The 22,794-nt window shown below is 35.0% G+C and overlaps 1 protein-coding gene across 12 annotated transcripts in view; it reads right to left on the reverse strand.

Annotated features, from left to right (window-relative positions):
* Positions 1–22,794, reverse strand: part of DOCK9 (dedicator of cytokinesis 9) — a 97,670-nt gene that overhangs the window by 13,678 nt on the left and 61,198 nt on the right. For 5 of the 12 annotated variants that reach the window (XM_033051687.2, XM_033051681.2, XM_033051680.2 and 2 more), the window contains exons 29-44: positions 22,648–22,731; positions 21,932–22,043; positions 19,424–19,602; positions 18,529–18,645; positions 17,706–17,826; positions 17,083–17,216; positions 13,809–13,923; positions 12,870–12,936; positions 11,412–11,459; positions 9,539–9,675; positions 6,634–6,749; positions 4,819–4,956; positions 4,327–4,509; positions 3,603–3,716; positions 3,248–3,463; positions 1,454–1,511 (exon numbers count right to left, since the gene is read on the reverse strand). In XM_033051687.2, coding sequence (XP_032907578.1) covers positions 1,454–1,511; positions 3,248–3,463; positions 3,603–3,716; positions 4,327–4,509; positions 4,819–4,956; positions 6,634–6,749; positions 9,539–9,675; positions 11,412–11,459; positions 12,870–12,936; positions 13,809–13,923; positions 17,083–17,216; positions 17,706–17,826; positions 18,529–18,645; positions 19,424–19,602; positions 21,932–22,043; positions 22,648–22,731 — 1,939 coding nt within the window. Of the gene's footprint in view, positions 1–1,453; positions 1,512–3,247; positions 3,464–3,602; positions 3,717–4,326; positions 4,510–4,818; positions 4,957–6,633; positions 6,750–8,976; positions 9,021–9,538; positions 9,676–11,411; positions 11,460–12,869; positions 12,937–13,808; positions 13,924–17,082; positions 17,217–17,705; positions 17,827–18,528; positions 18,646–19,423; positions 19,603–21,931; positions 22,044–22,647; positions 22,732–22,794 lie in introns of those variants that run through there. The other 7 variants (XM_033051689.2, XM_033051686.2, XM_033051691.2 and 4 more) reach the window with 3 other exon arrangements.

The raw sequence follows: 22,794 nt of genomic DNA on the forward strand, positions 1-22,794 counted from the left end.
AGGTACTCAAGGTAGCTTTTGCAGTATTTAATTAAACTGTCATGAAATCATGGTGGAACTGCGTACAGGGGCAGGACCTGACATGGCATTTTTTCCAGTCTGAACAATGTGAATGACATTAACCATAAAAATGTTCAAGGGATGGCATACCAGATCATACAAACACAGAAAATCAGGAAAAAACCTACCCAAAATACCAATTTAATTTCCTTTACTGAAAAAAATAATAAAAATAGAGTATAGAATGTTCCAACATGAAGCCCATGTCTTTTATTCATGTTGTTTAGCTCTTTTTTGATTACATCAGATGCTGAATTAAGAAAAGAAGATTTTCCGTGTCAATTAAAACCTCAAGGATGATCAATAAATATTATGGAAGCATAAGGATTTGCACATATTTATTTTACAGATCATTCCTACAAAGATTCTTTCTGCTCAGTTAGGAGTTCTGACCATCAGAGGTTTTACTGAATGATGGATTACTCAAATGGAAGGGGGTTTTCCTTTTCTTAGAAGTATCATAGGTAGAAGTTTGACCTTCTGTATTACTGAGAGGAAATAAATTTTATATAACAGTATACAAAAATAACACCTGAAGGACTCACAAATTAATAGCGACACAGTAATTTGTCCTAGGAGCTTATTTCAGATTTGGTCTCAGAGAAGATTCTGAAATCACTGGGGCAAAGAAAATAGCCTATACACTACACAAGCCTTTGGCAAGAAGCACAAGAACAGTGACAAATACTCTTTTAGACTCATGATTTTGCTTCATTTTGCAAAGGTAAAACTAAAAAGCTGTGAACATGAATTTGCCCACAAATCCAAAACATTATCTCAACATCATAATCAGTTATAACAGATTCCTGCAATTTTCTTTGAGAGAGTTCTTTTTCTTACTATAAGCCATATCTCAAATCCCTGACTGAGAACTCTTCTGATCCTATAGATGAAAGGTAGTTTTCTACCCTATCTCAAGGGTCATCAGAATCCACTTTTACAAACAGCTGTTGGCACAGAATATACCACAACAAGGTGAAACATCCTGAGCACTATTATCATTGACTGCACATCTGAAAATTTGTACAAATTTATTCTGACTCCTCTGGCAATGCCAGGTTTCCCTAGAGGCAGAGAGAGACTGACTACTTGTAGAACAAAATATTCCCAGACAACTTTGCTTTAGGGAGGGTCTGACTTGAGCTATTAGCAGCTGTGGTGTAAAACTGAAATTTTTACTTTCCAAAAATTTTACTTTGCCTTCATCTGTAATGCTGCCCCTTAGATATGCAAGTACACTCCTAACTATGCGAGTATGCTACCTGGCTAGGTCAGAATTTTTCCCCCGACGAACACTGAAATACCTACAACTTCCTCAAGGAAATTATTTATTTTCCCAAAGTCTAATAAAAAATATATTTGAAAACGTTAAAATAAGGTTTCCAAATCATACCTTTTCGTGTGAGATATTCTGCAACCAGTGCTGCTACATGGACATAGCACATTGCTGCCTGAAACAGAAACAGCAACAATCTTTTAAAATGCAATTAAAATTGTACTATTAAAAACAAGGTATATAAGAAGAGGCAATATCTTCAGTTTTCCTTTTTGCTGCTTTGCAGGAGACATTCTATGACTACTGTAAGAATTCTCCACCTCACTGATGTAAAACAGTAATTGTGCAAGTGCACTCACTCCTTCTTAACCAGAGCGCTGAGTGGCACGGACAGCGGGTCACAATCTAAGAGTGAGTCACAAATCACAAGGTAGGAACATCATGCTGTAATAAAACAAGTGAATCTCACATTGAGAGTGAAGTATTTTAAATGTTAAGCTATTCATGATTCTACTTAACATTTGGTAGCCCTTCTGCTAACCTGTTTTGTCAGCTTTTTTTTGGCTCCAGAACAAGAAAAATGCAGAAGAAACTGGTGACAGGCCCTTTGAAAACAGCATGAGAGAGCTGACTTAAGAATGGAATTTGAAGGAACTTGGTTGGTGCAGTTTGGAAAACAGAAAAAAAAAAAGAAGAGGGACAGAATAATTTTCAGATATCCGAGATTTTTTATGTATTTGACACTGATCACTTTTCTCCACACAAAGGGGGGGAAAAAAAGTAATTTGAGATTCCTGTTTTATTAAAAAGGCTCAGGCTGAATTTCAGCAAAGTGTTACTCTAACTGTAACTATCAGTTGAACAGCTTAAATATGGAGGCTGCACAACCTCAAACAATGGACATCAAGGAAAAAGGTTAGAATCTGCCAGAAATTCTAACTCGTACTCTGTATCGAGTTGAACTTGATGGTTTGCAGACATCCGCATCTAGTTGCACAGTCAAAGATTCTAAAATTTTAATAAAATAATTTAAAAACGTAACTGAAAAGGACTAAAACACCTTGTCTTCTCAGATAGCTGAAGCTGTTCAGTTCAAAGCTCAGTTCAGTTCATTAGCTGTTCATGCTAATAGCAGAATAATGCGTATGCCTTCTGTGTTGCTAACATATAGGAGAATTCTAGTACTAAGAACTGAGTTAGGAAGATAGCACCTTCTATTTCTTGGAGATCTTTACTTATTCACATGATGCTCATTTTAACAGATGTTTATGAAATGCAATGATTTCATACAAAGCAATTTACTTTCAGATGGAAAAACCTTCCAGAAAGAGACAAAATTAATCTGTATGCAGTTAAAATGTTAATGTCTCCTTAAGACATATAACAATCCCCACACCCAATTCTCCTTTTGGCTAGAAGTGAATATTTTAAGAGCACAGTTAAATCAGAAAGCTTTCCTTTTCTCAAACAACACAAGAAATTATTTGTCAATTTCAAGAACATTAGGAGTTTTTTTACTGAGTATTTGGAATAAAATCAAGCTAATTCTGTAAAGGTAACTAGAGGAGAATTCAAGGAGTGGCTTTAAGCGTTTAAGCAAGTAATAACAAAGATATTTTTAAACAAAAGGCCTCTCTTCCATGGCTTGCACTGTGCATTCCATTCTTAGTAGTGTGTCAGCTATAGCAGTTAAACATGTTCCTTACATTAATAACCAGAAATTACTTACAGATGTACTTGGGTAGGACTAAAAATTATCAGTTATGGAAATCAATCCAGTAACAATTCAAAAATTCTTAAGAATAGATATTATGTTACACGCTAACAACTACATATAGTGCATTCCCTTTCTATAAAGATAAGCTTAAGCTTATTAGAGAGCTAAAACTAATTTGATTTTTTTTCTCTTACCTCTGAAAGATCTCCATTTTTAACATGGATCCTTGCCATGCTGTCTAACCATGTCTTCCTCAGTTCAGGTGTGCTAGCATAAGACTTTGCCAAGCTGTACTGGAGGTCTACCAGCATCTCTGGATCATTCTCATGTTCCTTCATCTGAGCCGTAGCCATCAGTACTGTACGAATTCGTTTGGTTAAATCCTTAACATCAGAAGGGAATGTAGTGTGCTAAAACATGGAAAAGTCAGGTTAACTACTATGCTTCCTAGTCATTGCCCAACAAAATGATAAAACATAACTGGAAAAGATGCTATGGAAGAGTCTTCAAGCATCCTTCAGCAGTATGGAAATAAGAATAAAAACAGACCTTAATAATTCTGTCGTTATTGGCACAATTGTTGATGATGGAAAGAGACTGCTGAAATCTAGTTCCTCCAATTCCAACCACATCAGCAATTAACTGGCTTACTGAAATAATAACCTTCAGAGAAATAAATATCTTGTTAGTGCATACTTCATTAAATACCCTTGAGATGTACCTATGAGGCAATTACAAAGGAAGTTTTGGTCTTTTTAATTGAAAAATTATTCTCCTAAATAAAATAATGTTTGGGCTTTTTTTAGCAATTACCTGTACAGTAACATAGGCAAGATAAAACAGGCTTGTGTAAATTCAAGACACGACTGACTGCCAGGTGAACTAGCCAGAGGTCATTAAACTGGCAAACTACTGTTCCCAGCTTTGTCAGGACACACAATTTTCTAATTATTTGTTTTATTTTATGCGCTTGTTGCTGCATTCTTTTCCTTCTTCAGATGCAACAGGGTACACCATTTAACAAACAAAATAACATCTACAAAACAGAATGTTTGTACTGACAAAATTTATTTCCTACAAAACACAGGGTCATCCAACTGTTTCTAAGTATTTCCTTATACTGAATACATTTTTATGGCCATCTTCTCTTCTTACTCTTAGTACAAGCCTTGCTTGAACCCCAAATAAATTCTTTGAAGCCTTCTGACATGGCTTTGTACACTGATATGCAACTGTGTATCTATAATATTTTAAAAAAATTGTATATACTAACTTGCAGATGTGTTCGAACAAAAGATTTCTTCCCTGTGTAGTCAAAATTATTTCTCATCAAAAAGTACAGTAACTGCGAAGCTTCATTGCGAATTGAACTCAGCTTGGAATTACAGTACTTCAGAATTTCATAGCACAGTGCAGAACACATATCAGCTCTACCTTCATAAAATGTAGAGGGAAACTGTGGAAAAAGAAGAAAACAAAGAATTTACCCATTAAATCTAGAGTCAAATCTTGATAAAATTAGCATGTCAAGATAAACACAAATATATTCATATCCTAAAACTGGGGAAAAAACAAGAGTTAGAGTAGTTCATGACACAAAACAATTTTTACAGCAAATCAAAGGACAAGCATTCCACACTGTTGAGATCAGATCAGTTATTCACCAATTTCATTTTGGGATGTTAGTTCTCAAATTCTTATACAGTATGCTGCTAACTGAAGAACTGGACAAGTACTTGAAGATTAATTTTTAAAAACTTCTTACCTTGTAAATAAGTGCCCTTAAAGCACTGAATACATTTTTCAATGCTGTTTCAGACTGATTCTTTTGAAGGAAGCAGAGGTATACATCAAATACTTTCTTCATCAGTGGATTATGTCCGTGATCAGTCAGTAGCTGATTCTTTAAAATGATAGCAAGAATTTAGGAGTTTTGTACAGAAATACATTTATACTACTCTAAGAACATAAACAGATCATCAAAAACAGGACATTCAAAAAATATAACCTCTATGGCATTACCAAGATATTTAATAATACACACATACCTGAATTCTAATTACATATCACTAACGTTTCATTAATTTTGCGTATAAAGGAAGTGCTGCCTTCTGAACAGACTTATAGAACACCATTGTTAGTATCAGTTGTTAATTAAATCCATTACTATTAATAGCTTTTTGAGAGGCACATTCATAGTATTGACAGACTTTGCTTACACTGGCTTTAGCAGCTCAGACAGGAGAATTTTCTCATTGCAGTTATCTCCTACTACAGTGTGATTCTACAAGGTCTTGCCCCTTCTGCAACTCACCTGGGTGCACTCACTCCACTCTTCCTTGTCCTTACTGTATACAGGTCTCCAAAGGAGTGGAAGGGGGTGGGCTAAGACTGGACATAAGGAGGAGTTTTTCTACACTGTGGGTGCAGAGGTAACAGGGCAGGCTGCCTTGGGAAGTAGAGGATGCCCACTTCCTTGGAAGGTTTTTCAAGGCCAGGCTGGATGGGGCTTTGAGCTACCAAGTCTAGTGGGAGTTGTTGCTGCCCATGCAGGAGGGGTGAACTAGAAGATCCATCAAAGTCCCTTACTACCCAAAACATCATATGACTCTGATTTTATGTATTTTAGCGTAGTTTATTGAACAGAAGCTCCTGATTCTTCTACGTGAGACTATCCTGGCATACTCTTTCCTACTTTCTCGATATACAACACACAGATAACCTTGAAGGATTGTGATTCCAAACATGAGTTGATAATAAAAGGATTAATGTTCCTTCCTCTTTACATCTTTATAGCTAGGTATCTTAATTTTCAATTCTGTCACCAGAATTCTGTGAACAGAACTGGCTCTGAACTCCATTAATTAAATTACCAGAAAAATGAATCTCATTGTAAATAAGCTCATGTTTTCATAACTAAAGATAATTTGAATCTTCAAGCAAGAATCTGGATGTACTGCCACAATTAGTGCAGAAACAAGCTAGAATTATCTCTCCTTTTTATGGCTTTGATTTTAAAGTCTGGAAAACCTCAGAAAAACAGCCAAGAGAGGTAAGTAAGTGAGTGTGCTACATAAAGATTCCACAGGAGAGATACAGTAACTGATACAACTAAAAGAAGCCTTATTAGGGGACAAATGGAAAAAAGTTACAGAAGAGGAACACACAAATCACTGTTAAGGAGTGCATTACTGTAATAAGCAGCCAGGTTCAATATGAAAGTCTGAGAGTCTCCAGTTATGGTTTTGCCATAGATCTTTCACCGCAGGTGGCCTTTAAAAGCCACTTTTACCACTAATACTAGGTAGACACCAAAGCTTCCAGAACAATTTTTAAGCTAGACTGAGGAAGTAGCTTTTCCCACAGATTACTGCTGGTTTATGATGTGTAGCTGAAGCCAAAGCACTTTGTTGCAAGATATTATCAGTTTTACACAAAAATAATAAAGTACAACACTAGAGAAGCTAAAATTAGCAATGCTATTTAATTTGACTAAAAAATATAATTAAGAAATAGCTTTTAAAAGTATTTCATCTCTAAGATACTTATGGCAAAAGTTAACACCAAGTCATGAACAAACCTTAAAAGCCATTGTGAATAATGACAGAGTGTCCAGAATTGTAATGCAAACTTCAGTGGCAGTATTTGCTTCAAGTAAAGACTGGTGAAGGACATCTGCATCTGAATGGCCATAGCCTACAGAAATTCCAAATGAAGTGTAAGTGCTGGATAGACTCATTTAAATGATTCTTATTTCCAAAAGTCTTGCTGAACTAGGAAAAGATTAACAGTGAAAAGCCTGACAGAAGTTAGTGTTCAATACAGGAAAACAATTAATACGCATTTCAATAGTTTCAAATACAGTCAGATAATTATTCTAACAAAATCTGCATGGGATCATAAAATATATTAAGCAAGAATTTAAATACTAGAAGCATTAAACAGCAGTTAAATATGATGTGATAGTTCATATATATGTGCATGTATACACACATGTATATATATATAAAACTACACAGTTGTATATATATATACACACATATATTGATAAGTAGTGCAGTAGGATGAAGTTACAGCTGAAAATATGTAATTTTGTAATTTAGTGATGTTACAATGGTCTCAAAGTTAATCACAAGTTAACCAGGATAAAAATACAAAACAGTAAGAGTTGAAGGAATACAATCCTGTACTTATATGCAGTTTAACACCCAAGTAAAGAATTCTACTCTTGTAGCAATACAGTGCCATAGCTCCATATTTAATAAAAACATTCTATCACTTCTAGCTCCACAGTGTATTTTAATAATTTTAAAAACATATCCTGCTTCAGCACTGATAATAACATGTCACTTATGTTCCCTAACCTGGTCATTAAGCACCAGATTGACAAATGTGACTGGGTTGCTTTATAAAAATTTGGTCTGGATCACATTTGTATGTTAGATTTGCAGACAATTTAGCATCACTAAATCAACTACAAGGATGACAAACTTGCTGAGATCAAGTAAAGAACAGAAGAAATGCCATACACTTTTATAATGACACCTGGCCACTTCTTTCTGCACCTTCCTGCTTCCCTGGCTGAACTACGCATGTAACCACCAGTGTGTGTACTTGTAACCATCAGTTTCTTTAGATTTATACATTCTTTCTTTAAGCACAAAACTATGCTGAAATTTCTCAAGAGATGAAAGGTATCACCTATACAGTATTTCAGTTCTGTTTCTAGCTTAGGTGGTTAGAAAGGGAGAAAATAAGTTTACAATTCACACTAATAGACAACTATCTTGCCAAAGAATCTTGATTTTAGAAAAAAGAAAAGCAACCATTTCCACCAAACGCTTCCTTTCTTTAAGTATCCCACACAAAATATCTACAAGATTATTCAAGCTCTCAATGCTACTTTGGATAGAGGCAGACTGACAATTAAACAAAATTGGAAGTTAACAACAAGACCAAAGATATAAAAATCAATTTCACACTTGATGTGGTTTTTACAGTACAATATTTTCAATTCATAAAACCTTGGTCAATGTATAATATTCTGATATTTATTAACTGTCCATTAAAAAAACACCTATTATCAGTTTAGTTATCTGAATAAGACACCTTCCTTCATAAGTTCCTTCACTTGGAAAAGAACAGAAAGTTTCTTTTGAAATAAGCATGCATTTTTTAAAATCTTTCAGCTCACTGTTTCCTAAAAAATCAGTAAACATTGCCAAGTTCTGAAAGCATGAAATCTCTCTTTGCACAGGGATGTTTATCACAGGGATCTGTTTATCTTTTTTTTTTTTTTTTTTAAAAAAGCAGTCTTTATCTGCGAAGTATTATACTGTATTGAATGTGTAGCCACATGGTGTAAAGGCTTTCTTTTATGTATCAACAACCACATAGAAATTATGATGATACAGCAGTAGCAGACTGATTACAAGGCAAAAAAAGTAATTTTCACAGACATACATGTCTGACATTTTATTTCTTAAATTTAAACAGATGTGATAATACATTTATGAATAGAGAGGTTTTGTGGGATTATTTTTTCACTTTTACACAATATAATGTGATAAGTCTTGTGCAACTGGGCTAAGTTTTGCTTAATATTACAGAAAAAGAGCTAAAAGATTTTAAGGGACAGTTAGATAGGCTTTGAGAAATCAAAGAATGAACACAGTTAAAATACAGTTAAAAAATTGTTTTACTGCAAACAACTCTTTCCAGTACCAGTGTTGTATTTTACTGAATTAGTCAACCAGTTTCACTGTTTTTTGAAGCTGAAAAATTGAAAAATGGTGCTTTAGAATACTTTACATGAAGTATATTGCAATTTAGAAGCAGAATGTTTAAAAAGATAGGCCACAAGCAGATTTAGTTTTCAATACAGCAGTCTATACAAGCTGACTTCAACCTGATTAAATCTTACCATTGTCTACAGAAATTCCAAGAATACTTGATATCTTTCTCACACTGAAAACAGAAAAATCACTTCATTATTGGACGCTTTTTCACTTCCAGTCAAACTAAATCATGGGCTCACAATCTTTGTAGAAATTCTAAGAAATTTGTTCCTCCTTAGGGGATGTCAAAACATGGAGATATGGTCAGAATACATGTATTTCATTTCAGACTAGTAATTTGTAAGATCATGTTGGGAAAAAAATTGAAGCTTAATAAAGCAAATACAAAAAAAAAAAAAGTAAATTTTGTTACTATGTGCAGCATAAGTTTGAGGTGTTTGTAACTAAAAGAAAATATTAAAAAACAGTTTTAAGATACACTGTAGTTAACCATGCTCCATGTTATGGCATCAGTCAGCAGTAATTGTTCTATCACAAAGCAGAGAACAGACCATCAACTGCTTCCAGCTATTTGCTTGACCTGGAACAGTAAAAGTCATTGGGATGCACTGGTGTGGCTCTGGGACCTGTCTCTGGTGTTGTGGTACTGGTTGAGGATGACAGATGTTATCATGTCATGAGACTTACTGTGGTTAAAAGTGAGAGAGTTATCCAGGCTGCTCAGCTGCTGCAATCTGGCATGCATCATTCCTGTTCTGTTACGGGAAACAGGCAATGTCTGAGATTTTCGATCATGAACTATGGATCCTAACCCCTCCTGGTTCCTGCAAGATGGGTGAAATGGGATAGAAGCAAAAGTTAGACATGTCAAACTGCAGCAAGAGAGGAAGTGCTGTTAGTTAAGCACAAGAAGTTTTACAGAAAGAATTATAACGCAACCTATTCAGTGTTTTCTTTATCAAACAAAAATAGGTAGCTTAAAAAAAAGCATCATAGCAAACTCTTTCTTAAAACCTCAAAGCATGAAAGCAAAAGCACACGGGCAGACACTCTCGAAGTGCTAAATTTACTTCAGAGCTTTCAGAAAAAAAATTTGCAAACATAAATATTCTGAAAATATTCAGAACCCAAAACTAAATCCTCTATTTTGATTGCAAAAAACTTTAGCAAAAAAGTTAGCACAGCAGTAAAATTAGAAAGCACACATGCAACAGGAGAGCAGGAATTAACTGAGATAGTATCATATATTTCTTACCCAAGCAGGAAGGGAGAAGAGCCATAGACTTTGTTAAATTTGCAGCAATCAAATGAAGAAAACAGAAAAGTGATCTGTGTTAGCGATCAGTACAGGCTAACTTCCTACTGTGTACCACCACCAGAGCTGATGAAAAATGAAAACCAGTGCTTGAACTGCAGAATTCCCTGTTTCCTTTCATTTTGTCTTTTGTGTATTTCCAGAGTACGTGCATTGGCTGTGTTATACTTCAGTGTAGTGACAATGTGAAAGTTACATTTACTGGGAAAATCCACAACACCAGATGCTTCAAATAGCTCAACATTTCCAACATTGACATGCAGCATTGACACAGACCAGGTGATCAGTAAAGAAAGAGGAAGTGTGGTAGTGTCCTCTACAAACTAGTCATACAAAGCAGTTGGAAGAATTTTTACAAAAAGCCTGAAAATTATAGACTCCTGTAAATCCAGAGTTTGACGTACACTTGAACACAAAGATTACAATCAAAACTTTAGCAAAGCCAGATTTATTTTTGAGTTTTTGAGGTTATGTGAACTCTTTTTTCCCCCCAGAAAAATCTCCAAGAAGACAGTCAAGTTTGTAGAAGAAGATTCATATTATCTCAATTAAAAACAAAAAAGCTAACATTATAGTTAGAATGCATTACCATCCAAAGTCAGCAACAACTTTTTCACTGAGCTCAAGAGGGCCAGTTATTTAACCACACCAGTTTAATTAGAACAGTACTACCTTATCAAGCACAGCATAAGGCCTAAAGAAGTTGCTATCTTTTACTCCATTAAAAACCACTTTGCATTTATAAAAAAACAAAGCAAAGATATTAAAATAAATTAATACAAGTTTCTAACTCCTACAGATGCTCTTCAGACTTCAAATTGAAAAACAGCAGTGTTGGAAGCTTCCCTACTCACCTTCAAGTAAAAACACTATATATACAAAATTTCTAAAATGTTTTAATTTACGTGATTTTATGGCCAACTGAATGAAACAAAACATCATAAAATTTCTCTCCCAAAGACATCATTCCAAGGAAAAAAGGCTGTAAAAGATAGCATTTAAGGGGTGGATTTTAAAGTCATCATTTAAAAACTGCTCACAGATCATTCTTAAACAAATACCACACTTCCAGACAGGATACAGATTTGTTAATATGGTAACCAGTTACTTACTTCAAAATCTTATGCATCACTGCACAATAACTCTTCTATTTGTGCAATTTATTTGTTACAGAGGTTCAAGACACATCTTACACAGTGTAATTATTAGTGAACAAGACAGTGACATTTAAATTCCACACAGTACCTGGCTATGTATCGTTTTCCCATGTACTGGAACTGATGTAAGCACACTCTGCAGAGAACACAAGTCAGAGAAGTCACACTTTAAAAAACCTTTTCCAGATATATGTAAACTGGAATTATTCAACAATTATTGCGAACTTTAAACTCTTACATCACAAAAGTTCTTTATTTTTCCCAGCCTTAAAATTCCCCTCCAGATCCCAGGCTAAGAAAAGGTAAACGTCTCACAGTCATAGTTATCTACAAATGGAAAATAAGCCAGGGCAACTAACATGGAAGAAGGAAGCAAAGAGATAACCAGACAATGCCTATTTACACATTTGCAAATTGTGTGTAAGTGTTCAAAATAAGGGCAAAACATTTTGCTTCCCTCCACCACAGCATAAACTCACTTGATTACAAATTGGTTTTGTTTTGTTGGGTTTTATTTAAGTTCTCCAGATTCTAGGATAACAACAGGCTTTCTGAAAGAACTGTTTTCAAAAGGGAATATGCTTTTACAACAAGATGATGACAAATAAATGAACAACAAAAAATTTTATTAAAAAAAGTAATCTGTATTACTGATAAGTGCGCAACTCTAACGACTAATGTACTAGAAGTCATATTTTCAAATCAAGAGAAGTGATGTGAGTGGAGGTTGTAATACTGATTTCATTTTACTCTTTTCACACTATAAATATTTATTACAATAATACAGAAAACAACACAACACCCCTTGTTCCTCCAGTAAGATGTCCTAAAAGTTCTTCTTTAAAGTGTAAAGTCAAAATGAAAGCCAGTTTTCAGGCTGTCTCCCATGTGCCAGCTGAGAATGACAGAGAAGACTGCCTCCATTTTTTACCGAGACCTTGAGTAAATTAGCTGTCTCCAGTCTGCAAAGTCAGAATGGTGTTTGCCTTCCCCAAACTTGTCATTCTGAGCACAAAACCTCAATTCTCCTTTCTGATATCTTCTTGTCTTTTAGATTCTAAGTTTCCTAGATGGAGCATAAGCTGATGATAACAAATAGTGGACTCATCCTGTATCTATTCCCTTACAGAACAGCAGAGGACACTTCAGGAATGCTAGGAGTATGGTTCTTAAGTTACGCAGTTCAATCAGTTTTGCTATGCAACCATGTATTTATTATTTAACAGGTGATGTTACAAGACACAGTTCAATGCAGAAAGGTATCGAGACGGTTCCTCTTGCATGAACACTGCAATACTCTGAGCACTATTTGTTGTTCAAGAACTTCCTGAGATCCCTTCTTTATAACCTGATTCCACAGATTATCATGGGACTGGACAGTCATGCAACTGTGGACATCGAGTTAGGGACTTCTGAACAGATCAGGACAATATTATTAAAAAAAAAAACCACCAAAAAAACCATTTATACATGCTTATATCTACACTCGTGTTGTTAATAGAACAGCAAAAGATACAGTTGCATGACAAGCACAACAAAAACTTACTCTGTAATAGTGAAAAAGTCCATGAGTTCAGATTTTGTAGCCTTGTTCCAGTAAGTAAACAATGCATCTAGGAAAATGAATAACAGTTTAAAAGATAACAATTATAATTCGAAGTTTTCCTGAAAACTGATTATACAAATGTACATTTCATTTCTCCAAATGAGTTTCTGCAACATGATATTAATTAATTAATTAACCCATAATATTCCCATCACTTTAATATTTTACATAGCAATAAATACACTACTGGTGTAGCCTGTAGCCCTATAACAATGTAAGACTTCAGAATATTTCAGACTGTTAGTCATATAACCTGCTTTTTTACAGATTGTTCACAACATTTTTTAAAATTAGAATTTATTATTCTTTTCTTTGACCGACAGGAATGATTCCAAGATTCATGATCCTAGCAAGTAAGATGTTCCATTCATGCCATATTTCTATATCTCTGCAATCATCTCCAGGATAACATGACTCCTTAAAAAATTTAATGTATCATCTCACAAACATCACAGGAGAACAAAGAAGCACTAACATGCCCATATTCCAGAAATGGAAATATATACAATTATCAAATCATTTGGTTCTTTATAATACAGCAAGTTCTGCAGAACAGAGGAATGAACTAGCCAAAGACACTTTTACAGAACAATGAATTATTCTTCACCTGTTTTCCAAGTCAAACAGTACCATTGCACACAAATATTCACTTTCCTAAAAAGTCCTTTAGTTGACCTCACACTTTGAATAAATAATGAGCACTTCATGCTTATAGTGTCTCAGTCAGTTTAGTTTGAGTGATCACACATATTTATAGAACGCAGCACATCATGGTACCTATACCTAAAATATTCTGCTGATTTTGAAAAGTTAGTGAAATAACAGGCATAAATCCACCAAATTACTTTGAATTTATAAAAAGCAGGATGAATTACCTACCATCTGACATGCTTCTTAAAATATGAAGGAAACACATGAGCAGGCTTTTGATCTCTGCTTGGTCAAGTTTGTCATATCGAACAACAGAACTTCCTAAAGTGCTGCTCTGTTGGTTCTGAAAAGCAAACAGATATGTTTTGGCTGAAGAGTTCTTAAACTAATAACAAACTAAATTGTTTTCAAATGCTTTAGTAACTCCTGCAACAGAAAAAGGATCTCCAAATGGAGACAAAAATGTTTCATGTAGAGATCAGTCACTAAAACACACGTTACACACACGAAGTATACCAAATTAAGCCTCTTTGCTCTGCTTGTTTTTAATTCCTTCTAGGTATAATTTTTTTTTTCCCTAAGAGTAAAAGGAAAAGTTACTTAAGAGTTATTATTATCCAAGTTAATTATACCTAGGAACTCACATTGTAGAAATCAAGCCTGCCCCTTCTGCTTAGATGGAATACTTGAAAAACCAAACGCTACTTAGGTAATACATATATGCTCCTTTGCTTTTCAAGAGACTTTATGCTGAACTGTAGACAGGACTGCCTCTACAAAAACTGTTCCATTTAAAGATGTAAGAACCTCAAGAAAAACATATATGAAGGGCAATAATATGCATTCTGGAAGAAATAACTACTACTATGTAACTTGCTGTTGCTCTCCCCTCCTCCCCTAACATACAAACAAACCAAACAAGTGCAAAACCCTCTTCCTGTTTCATTTTTTATTGTAATTCCTACACTTGAGGGAAGTTTATCAGCAACCCACAGAATCATCATCTGTGCAAAAAGAAAAAAATCTCTTTAATTGGTCTTTCAAAATGTATGCCAGCAAACAAAATGGAAAAATAAAAATCATAAAAATATACAAATTTAACTTTGAGCAAAGACTTGTAAAAGAACAATTTCCACACAGTCAAGTGTTACAAAATCCTCAGACTGAAGCTCTTATAGATATACTGTATAAATTTTTGTTGAAAGTAAAAATTATGTCCTTTACAGTGCCTAATTCTCACATCCAATATGCCACTTATGCAAATGGAAAACAAACCAGACATTTAATAAGGTTTCTATAAAGTCAATAGTCTGGTATAATTGATCTGTACAATTCTTACTATAAAAAATTTACAAATACAAAGGTAGACTCAAGGGATAAGAGCACTTGGTTTCACAAACAAAGCAAGAAGTGACAAGAGAACAATGCTCCCTGGAATACTCCTAACTGCAAGCAGGAGACATACGAGCCATGAAGGAACACTTCACAGCAATCACAACCATTGGCTGCTGAGCCCTTTTTATGCTCCTTATTCTGTCGTATTAAAGAATGCCTGTCATAAAACAATTTGTGTAAATCTGACTCCAGTAAATGAGTAAATCACATAGTAGTCATGGAATGGATGCATAGTGAAACTGAATGTGAAACTATGATGAATGCTAGCCAGAAGTTACTGTAATTTAGGAGGAGGGGGACACTTCTATAAGCCCAATTATTGCAGATTCTAAAGACCTCAAAACCGTTTATCTTTGAAATATCTCTGGTGTACAAGGAGGTGCTACTCTACAGGTTTTTGCATGCTATAACAGAGCAGCAATCAACAGATGATGGAGCAGAAACAGAATTTGTGTTTTCTACACTTTTAGAAACTGCCCAGAACACTAAATAATATTCCACTAAGACTGTTGAACACATACATGGGTAAAATAGGACCATGGCTACTCAGAGGCTTAGTTTAAAATCGTGTCAATAACCTATAAAGTATGCACATATTGAAATAAAAACTGACATACTTCCAGTCTATTCTGATTCCACAAGCATAATCCTATAGATTATTCCAAAAGAAAATTAGAACAAAAACACAGCTCTTCACTATAATGATACCAAGCAATGAGCAAAAACTTGGAGATAACATGCACTGGACAACTGATCTACTAGAAAGTTCAGAAAGCAACAAATAAGAAGCCAGGATTAAGTATTATTTCGGGAAAATATCAACAGCATGCAAAACATAAATCCTGTGTTACCTAAATTGGCAGACCAGAGTAGAATTTTCAAAGGATGTTGACTCCTTTGAAAACCCTTTTACTTGGTGAAAACACTACACATTAGTAATTAACAACATGACAACTAAGTAATAGATGACAGCATTGCCATTTAGCAACAGTGTATACCAAGATATTTCTTTATTACCTTGGTCCATACATAAAAAGAACATTCAGTTCTATCAAAGACCCCAAGACTCAAATTCTGCAGTTATTTAAACTGATTGGAATTTTTATACTTAAACTAGATCACATGCATGCACTCCAAGTTTGACCTTTGAACATATTTTACATGGTCAAATTGCAATATATATTGGGTTTGAGATCCAACTGTTGCAAAGAAGCGGCAAAACTACTGACCACACACTTCACTCAGAAGCTCAACTATACCAAGCACAAAAACCAGATACTTCTTGAAACTGAAGAGAGAAAGTAGTATGCAAAATTTTCTCGGGCAAAGCTGGGACTGTCAGAAGTGAAAAATCCATAGTAACACGGTTTTTCTTTGGAGGGTGATAATTTTCTTCTTCTTCTCCGTTAGGGCGCAAAGCATGAGCAGAGTGCCTTCTGAGAAGCTTCTCTCTCTGCCACACGAAGGCATGTCAGAGTCAAGGGGAAAAAGTTAACATGTTGTGACTAGCACAACCAGAGCTAAGAAAATGAAAAGTGATCAGTATTGACACAAACTCTAGAAAGACAGGACTGAATACCTCATAGCTACTGCAGCCAGAGCTCCTAATTTGTAACAGCTTTAAAGTGAAACGGTTCAGAAAAGTCAAACTAAGATAAAGAAATCACCTGGAGAAAGCACAACTATTTTTTTCAACAGTTTAAAAATTCTAAGTATATTGAGCATAGAAAGGGATGGAATGATGGTCTCCACAAAATCAAAGAAGCTATTCTAACTGGAATTAAATCCTCTCAAGCAAAATTCAATATACTTATTCCAGTGCCTTTCTCTAGCAAAGGAAACAACTGCATGCTTTTGTCTCTACATCGAAAACCTGTTTGCATTTTTTGTGAAACAGTTCAGTAAATGCAATGCAAAAACAGTTCACAAGATAATTATTTTGCAAAAGACTTATATAAAATACTGCTTTGAAGTCATTCTAGAAAGCCCATTGACAATGGAGATCAGAGTACTTAACTTCTATAACATTTAGGATGAAATTTTAGAAATACACTTTTAGGGTTTATCTTGGTTTGTTTTTTGCTTTGTTTTTGTTGGGTTTTTTTACCTTGTCAAGAGAATTGCTCTTGTCACTGTGTCTTTCTGGGAGACTGTTTCCTGAGTCTGTGCTTATAAGAGAGCCTCTTGAGTCAGCGTTCCTCACACTATTAATATTTGGAGTTGATGTGGTATATGGGGAAGCTAAAAAAAAAATAAAACCACAACCCCAAACAACATAAAAATCTCAAACAATACATACAAGTTAATCCATAGTTCAGTCAGACTTAAAATCACCATATATTTTTCAAGAAGGCAAATAATTAATTCCATTTAGTTATTTTGAATGAAGACAAACTTATTCTAGAATTCCAGCAAAGTATATACATAAGCACAAACATACAGACTTATGTACAACTATGTAGATACATGCATAAAAAACATATGTAGCAATACTTACACACTTCTACGAAGAAGCATATCTATTTCATAAAAAAACCCCACCGTGATTTTTTATATCTTAACCATCATCTTTCACAGGGAAAAAAAGCAGTCCTGCTCCAGAAAATAGCTTTAGTTTCATATAGAAGAACAAACCCCAAAAGAGCCCAAAAGACAGATTTCATGTACAGACTGAAAAAATTCAAGAGTTCCTCTTTAATTATTTTATTTTACTTTTTTTTAAGTGCTTACCAATGCCAGAGATACCACCAAATAGATCTTTAGGAAGATTGTTATCCAATGTGTTTCCTGATTTTTGTGGTGTTACTAACTGACTTGCAGTTGGCAAAATCTGCGCATCATCCTTTGTGCTCTGTTTGGAAAAAAGAAGAAAATATGATTATTTTCCTATATTACAGACTTTGTGAATATGACATCTTCTAGAGAAATATTTGTAAAGTATTTCTTCCTTAAATTTTAATTTCTATAAATATGCTCAAAGGAGCAGAGATGTTCACATATTTGCAAAGCTTGGGATCCCCTAAAACTTAAGACACTTCAGGAAACATTGAAGAAATAAGTATTCAATTGAATTTTAAACACTATAAAAGAGATATTTCAAAAAGACTCACATTACTTTTATTTCAAACACCCAAATATTTATCTTGTTGGAAGAGTTTGGGAGATTTTCTTTCTTAATACTAAATGGAACACAACAAGATGAGGACAAAAGTAAAATACATAAATAATTAAACCTCACATTTAAAAACTGTGTTCAACCATATCAATATATACCCTTCACAAATTAAATTTTAAATAATTTTCCTGTAGCCCTCTTGCACTACAGCTCTTTCAAAGTCACACTCCTTCAGGGTTAAGTTCTTCTCAAATTTGTAGAAAATTAACAATCTTTTTATGGTCCATTTGTTTCAGTCTTGGACTGTGATGAAAAATTGCAGAATTGCGAAGCTTACGAAGCCCCTTCTTTGCATGGAGTATGCAATGTTTCCCATACATGTTACCAATAAATTATGATAAAAACAATTCAGAATACCAAACAGAAATTGTCACTCACATTGCTGGAAGGGTTAACAGGAAATGGAGACACATCTTTCACATTGATCCGCTGAACGTTTTCTATGAGCAGACCAAAGAGTGGCAAATACATGGTGGCTATTCTTGCCTGATGGCCCTAAATAGAGTTTAACAGTTCATTAAAAAATTACAGTTTTAATTTTTAATCACTGACTAGTTTTAATCTATTCACTCCTAAATTACAAAAAAAAATAAAATAAGAGTACTTAATAAATATTTGCCAAGTCAGAGTTCAAGTTTATAAATTCATAAATGGCAAATGCAGTCATCATCACTGTATTTCATTCTAATTTACAGAAGATCAGCAAATTGGATTTACTGTCTGAATATAATGCAAAAAACCTCCAAAATGAATGTCATTTCAGCTAAAACCAACCAAGTAAATTAAAATTATGTTAGTTTGATGAATTAATGACACCTTTCATTACAATTTTTTTGGCTTCTCCACAGCATCACTGATGTCAACAGGAGTCAGAAATTAAAAATCACTCGAATTTACCACCATGACTTTTAGTTTTCTTATACCAATTTCATGAATAATAGATAGAAGGGCAGTTGCCAAATATTAAGAGCTAATATTTAATGAAATGAAGAGCTTAAAACATGCTCAAAAAATCTGATTAATTTAAGCACAGCAGTTAGAGTACGCTGTGCTAAAATGAAAACTCACATATAATTATATTAAAAGGTGCTTTGTCATTTCATTTGGTCAGAAGATGGAACATGCAGATTGGTCTTGATACAGTTTTCATCACAGTCTGGGCAGAAATAATTTTGCGGAAAATTAACAAGGGTTTGTTCTAATAACGAAAAAAGTTTTTGTATGTGTGCAAAATCTTTATGCTTTTGTACTACTAGCATAGCAATAGACTTACCCTGGTAGCATATCTATCATCAAAAGAATGCTTTATCATCAAATTCTTGAGCACACTAATGGCAATCTGCCGCACATCTCTGAACTCTTGTAAGGCATTGCCCACCTCCCTTAGAAGCAGTCCAACCAAGAAGTGATTTTTACAGAATTCATCAGTTAATGAATAGTCCAGTTGAAGGTCTGGAAGCAAAATACAAATTTCACATAAGGAATGGTTTTATTTAAATCATTTTATCAACCAGCTCAAGGCTGAAGTAAAGCCCAGCACATGAGACACAGTAAAGCCAAACTACTCCCTCTCCTAAGTACTCTTCATGTAATAAAAGAACCCAGTCCATTTATGTATTGAATTTTTGACATCTTAAGAGGAACTTCAGCTCGAAGGGCTCTAACAAACTGAATTTATTAGAACGTGTATATTTACAACATTAGCTGAGGTGTCCTAGAGCTCCTCATGTTCACTCTCATTGTTCAATACAGTAATCAAAAACCAGATGCTAATCTCAAAGCAGTTTCATTTTCCAAATAAATCTCTCTCAGTAAAGGAATCCCTCAAGTCAGAAAGAAGTATATCTGAGACAGCACAGCCATTACACAGACATTCTACAGGCATTCTTGTAACTCACTTAAGAGCCAGCCACATCACCTGAGATATCTTTTGCTCAACAAAGCAAAACAGAGCCAAAACCACTTCTGATAAAGGTCTTCTTTCCTGGCTGAACTCCTAGTTCCCAGGGAGCACTTCATACTCTTCTTTATTGTGCAATCAGGAACACTGCCTTCTCTGATTTTGCTATTTTTAAGGTTCCCTAAGCCAGCAGCTCATAGTCTCTTTTCTATGAAAATATTTATGCAGTGTTATTATCCAAGACACTCCCAAAGGCTGAAAAAGCCAAAGACAGAAAAAAGTTCTAAGCAGCTGTTCTGCTCATGATCTCAAATCTTGCTTTATCTTGCTCTACCTTGATGGAAGTGTGAATTAGTGATATTCAACTTTACCAACTAGCAGAATCTACTGAATAAATATTTCCAAAAGAAGCGCCTATTCTACAAAAATAGGTTTAGGTATTCCTTGTAAAAAGCACCTTCCTTGCCTCTATTTAGTAATTGCTGCTGTAGTTCAGTGCCTGGAAGAAATTAATGTGTCTTCACAGCCACAGAAGCAATAGCTAACATATGACTTGTTTTGGCACAAGACTGGATGTACCAGGAACCCAGCTGGGCTACACAGGATTTTCATGACTGAGCTCCTACACACACCAAAAAAAAGAAAAAAAAGAACCACAAAGTGGAAGCAAGAACAAGCTACAAAAGAGGAATACAGAAGTATTCAGAGAAGAGTGCCAAGAAAGCCAAAGCTTAGCTACAGCTGAAACTGGTAATGGACATCATAACAAGAAGAGCTTTTACCATTACATTAGCATTAAACCCCTGAATAAGGAAAACATGGGATATTTGCTAAATGGGGACTGTGATTTAGAGACAGTGGGCTTGGGTGAGGCTGAAGTACTCCATAACTTTGTTACTTTATCCTTTGCTGACATGACTCCAGGCCTTAATAGTACAAAAACTATCTTCAAGAAAGACAATTACTGCCAGTGGATAAGGATCAGCTCAGAGATCCCCTGAGAGACCTCCAGTCATGCAAATCCCCACCACCAGATGAGACACAGAGAGTTAACTGGCACCATTAGAAGATTGCTCACTATCACCTTTGTTAAGCCATGGTGAAGTCATTTCTTAGCAAGTGAAAGAGTGTGACTGGGAATAGCCAAAATAAATTTACCCAGGGTAAATAATGTTTTAAGACTGGTCTGTTTTAAGGGCAGAATAGCAGATGTCACCATGGTCATTGTATCCAAGCTGGGACATTTCACTCTAGGTGAAGAGACACCCAAATGTGAAAAATAACTATGTGGATCACTGGGCTCAAAAGCTGGAGATCAATGGTTTGTACTCTATTTGGAGACAGCTGCAAGAGGAATTTCCCAAGGACTCTCCTACTTAATACTACTTCATCAACAACCTGAAAATGGAGAGCCCCATGAAGTTTGTGGACAGGTACAGCCCACTTGCTCAAAAGGCAGAGCTGCATTTCAGAAGAATCGAGATTCCACAGAAACGGTAATCAAGTTCCACAAGGAATAATACAAAATTCTGCACCTGGGGTGAACAAACTTCCTGCAATGGCACCAGCTGTGGAAGGAATAGCACTTCTAGAGAAAGGAAGGCCTGACATGATCAAAGCAGAAAATTGGGATACAGACCTACTCAAGTTCCTTTAAATCAACTACATGAAAAAAAAGTTTACCATTTCTTTCTTTGGAAAGATTACTCTGCTACATAAGGCACTTCCTTTAACTTTCAGTGAAAGGACTGAAACTTTAGACTTCTATTTAACAATTTCAAGTTTTCCATCATCTCACAGACCTGAAGTTAGACGTACACATCTAATAATAAAAAGCTGACATACAAGAAATGTGCCATACACTACTTCAAAAGAACTTACCTTGGTATCTCTGAACTCTGCCTTTTCCAAATGGCATGGGTAGATTCAAAGGTATATAGTGTTCATGATTACAGACTACACGAAGAAATTCAAATTTGAATTCAAAAAGAGCCTGAAAAAATATAGTATAAATTAAACAACTAATGCAGTGATTTGAATAACATATTAAAAACAAATTTTTAACACAAAAGGGTGATTCATTTCAGTCTTGCACCATGTTGGATATAGACCTGTCAAAGCTCCACGTCAGCACAAAATAAATCCAGAGTAACTGTTACTTAACAACTGGTCCTATTTACTATTCACATTGTCCAAAGTTTACAATCCTATTATGTACTGATGTAAGAAAACTTTGGACACACAGCAGGAATTCTCTGGGCATCTGATACATGCCTTCCCCACTCCAGTTAAGAGTAGCTTAAGATATTCAATACCAACTCTTCCAACTTCAGACTTCTTGCACTCATGCTTAAAATTTCTGCTTAGTGTTGCACCCCCACACCCCACTACTTCTGTGATTCACGAACTCTAGGGGGGCAAAATTGCACCTGAAGATGGGAATCAAAATAGGAAACGGTGGTTTGATGGGAAAAAATGCTCTAGGCACAGAGCAGGGACTTCTAATACAACTAGGAAAAGACTTAATGCAGGACTTTATCCCCATGCATCAAGAAGAGACAACACTTAAAAATAGCTTGTTTAAAAACACTGAGTACCTTCGGATCTCCTGGGGCAAAGCAGCTGATGTAGTTATTGATTTGCTTGAAAACAAAGCCTCTATCCATAAAAGTGAAACACCTCTGGGGAGAACAAGTAAAACCAAGATAGAATTGATTTACTACTGTCCCTGCATTCAGTAATTA

The sequence above is a fragment of the Catharus ustulatus genome, chromosome 2, assembly GCF_009819885.2.
Source record: "Catharus ustulatus isolate bCatUst1 chromosome 2, bCatUst1.pri.v2, whole genome shotgun sequence".
NCBI lineage: Eukaryota > Metazoa > Chordata > Aves > Passeriformes > Turdidae > Catharus > Catharus ustulatus.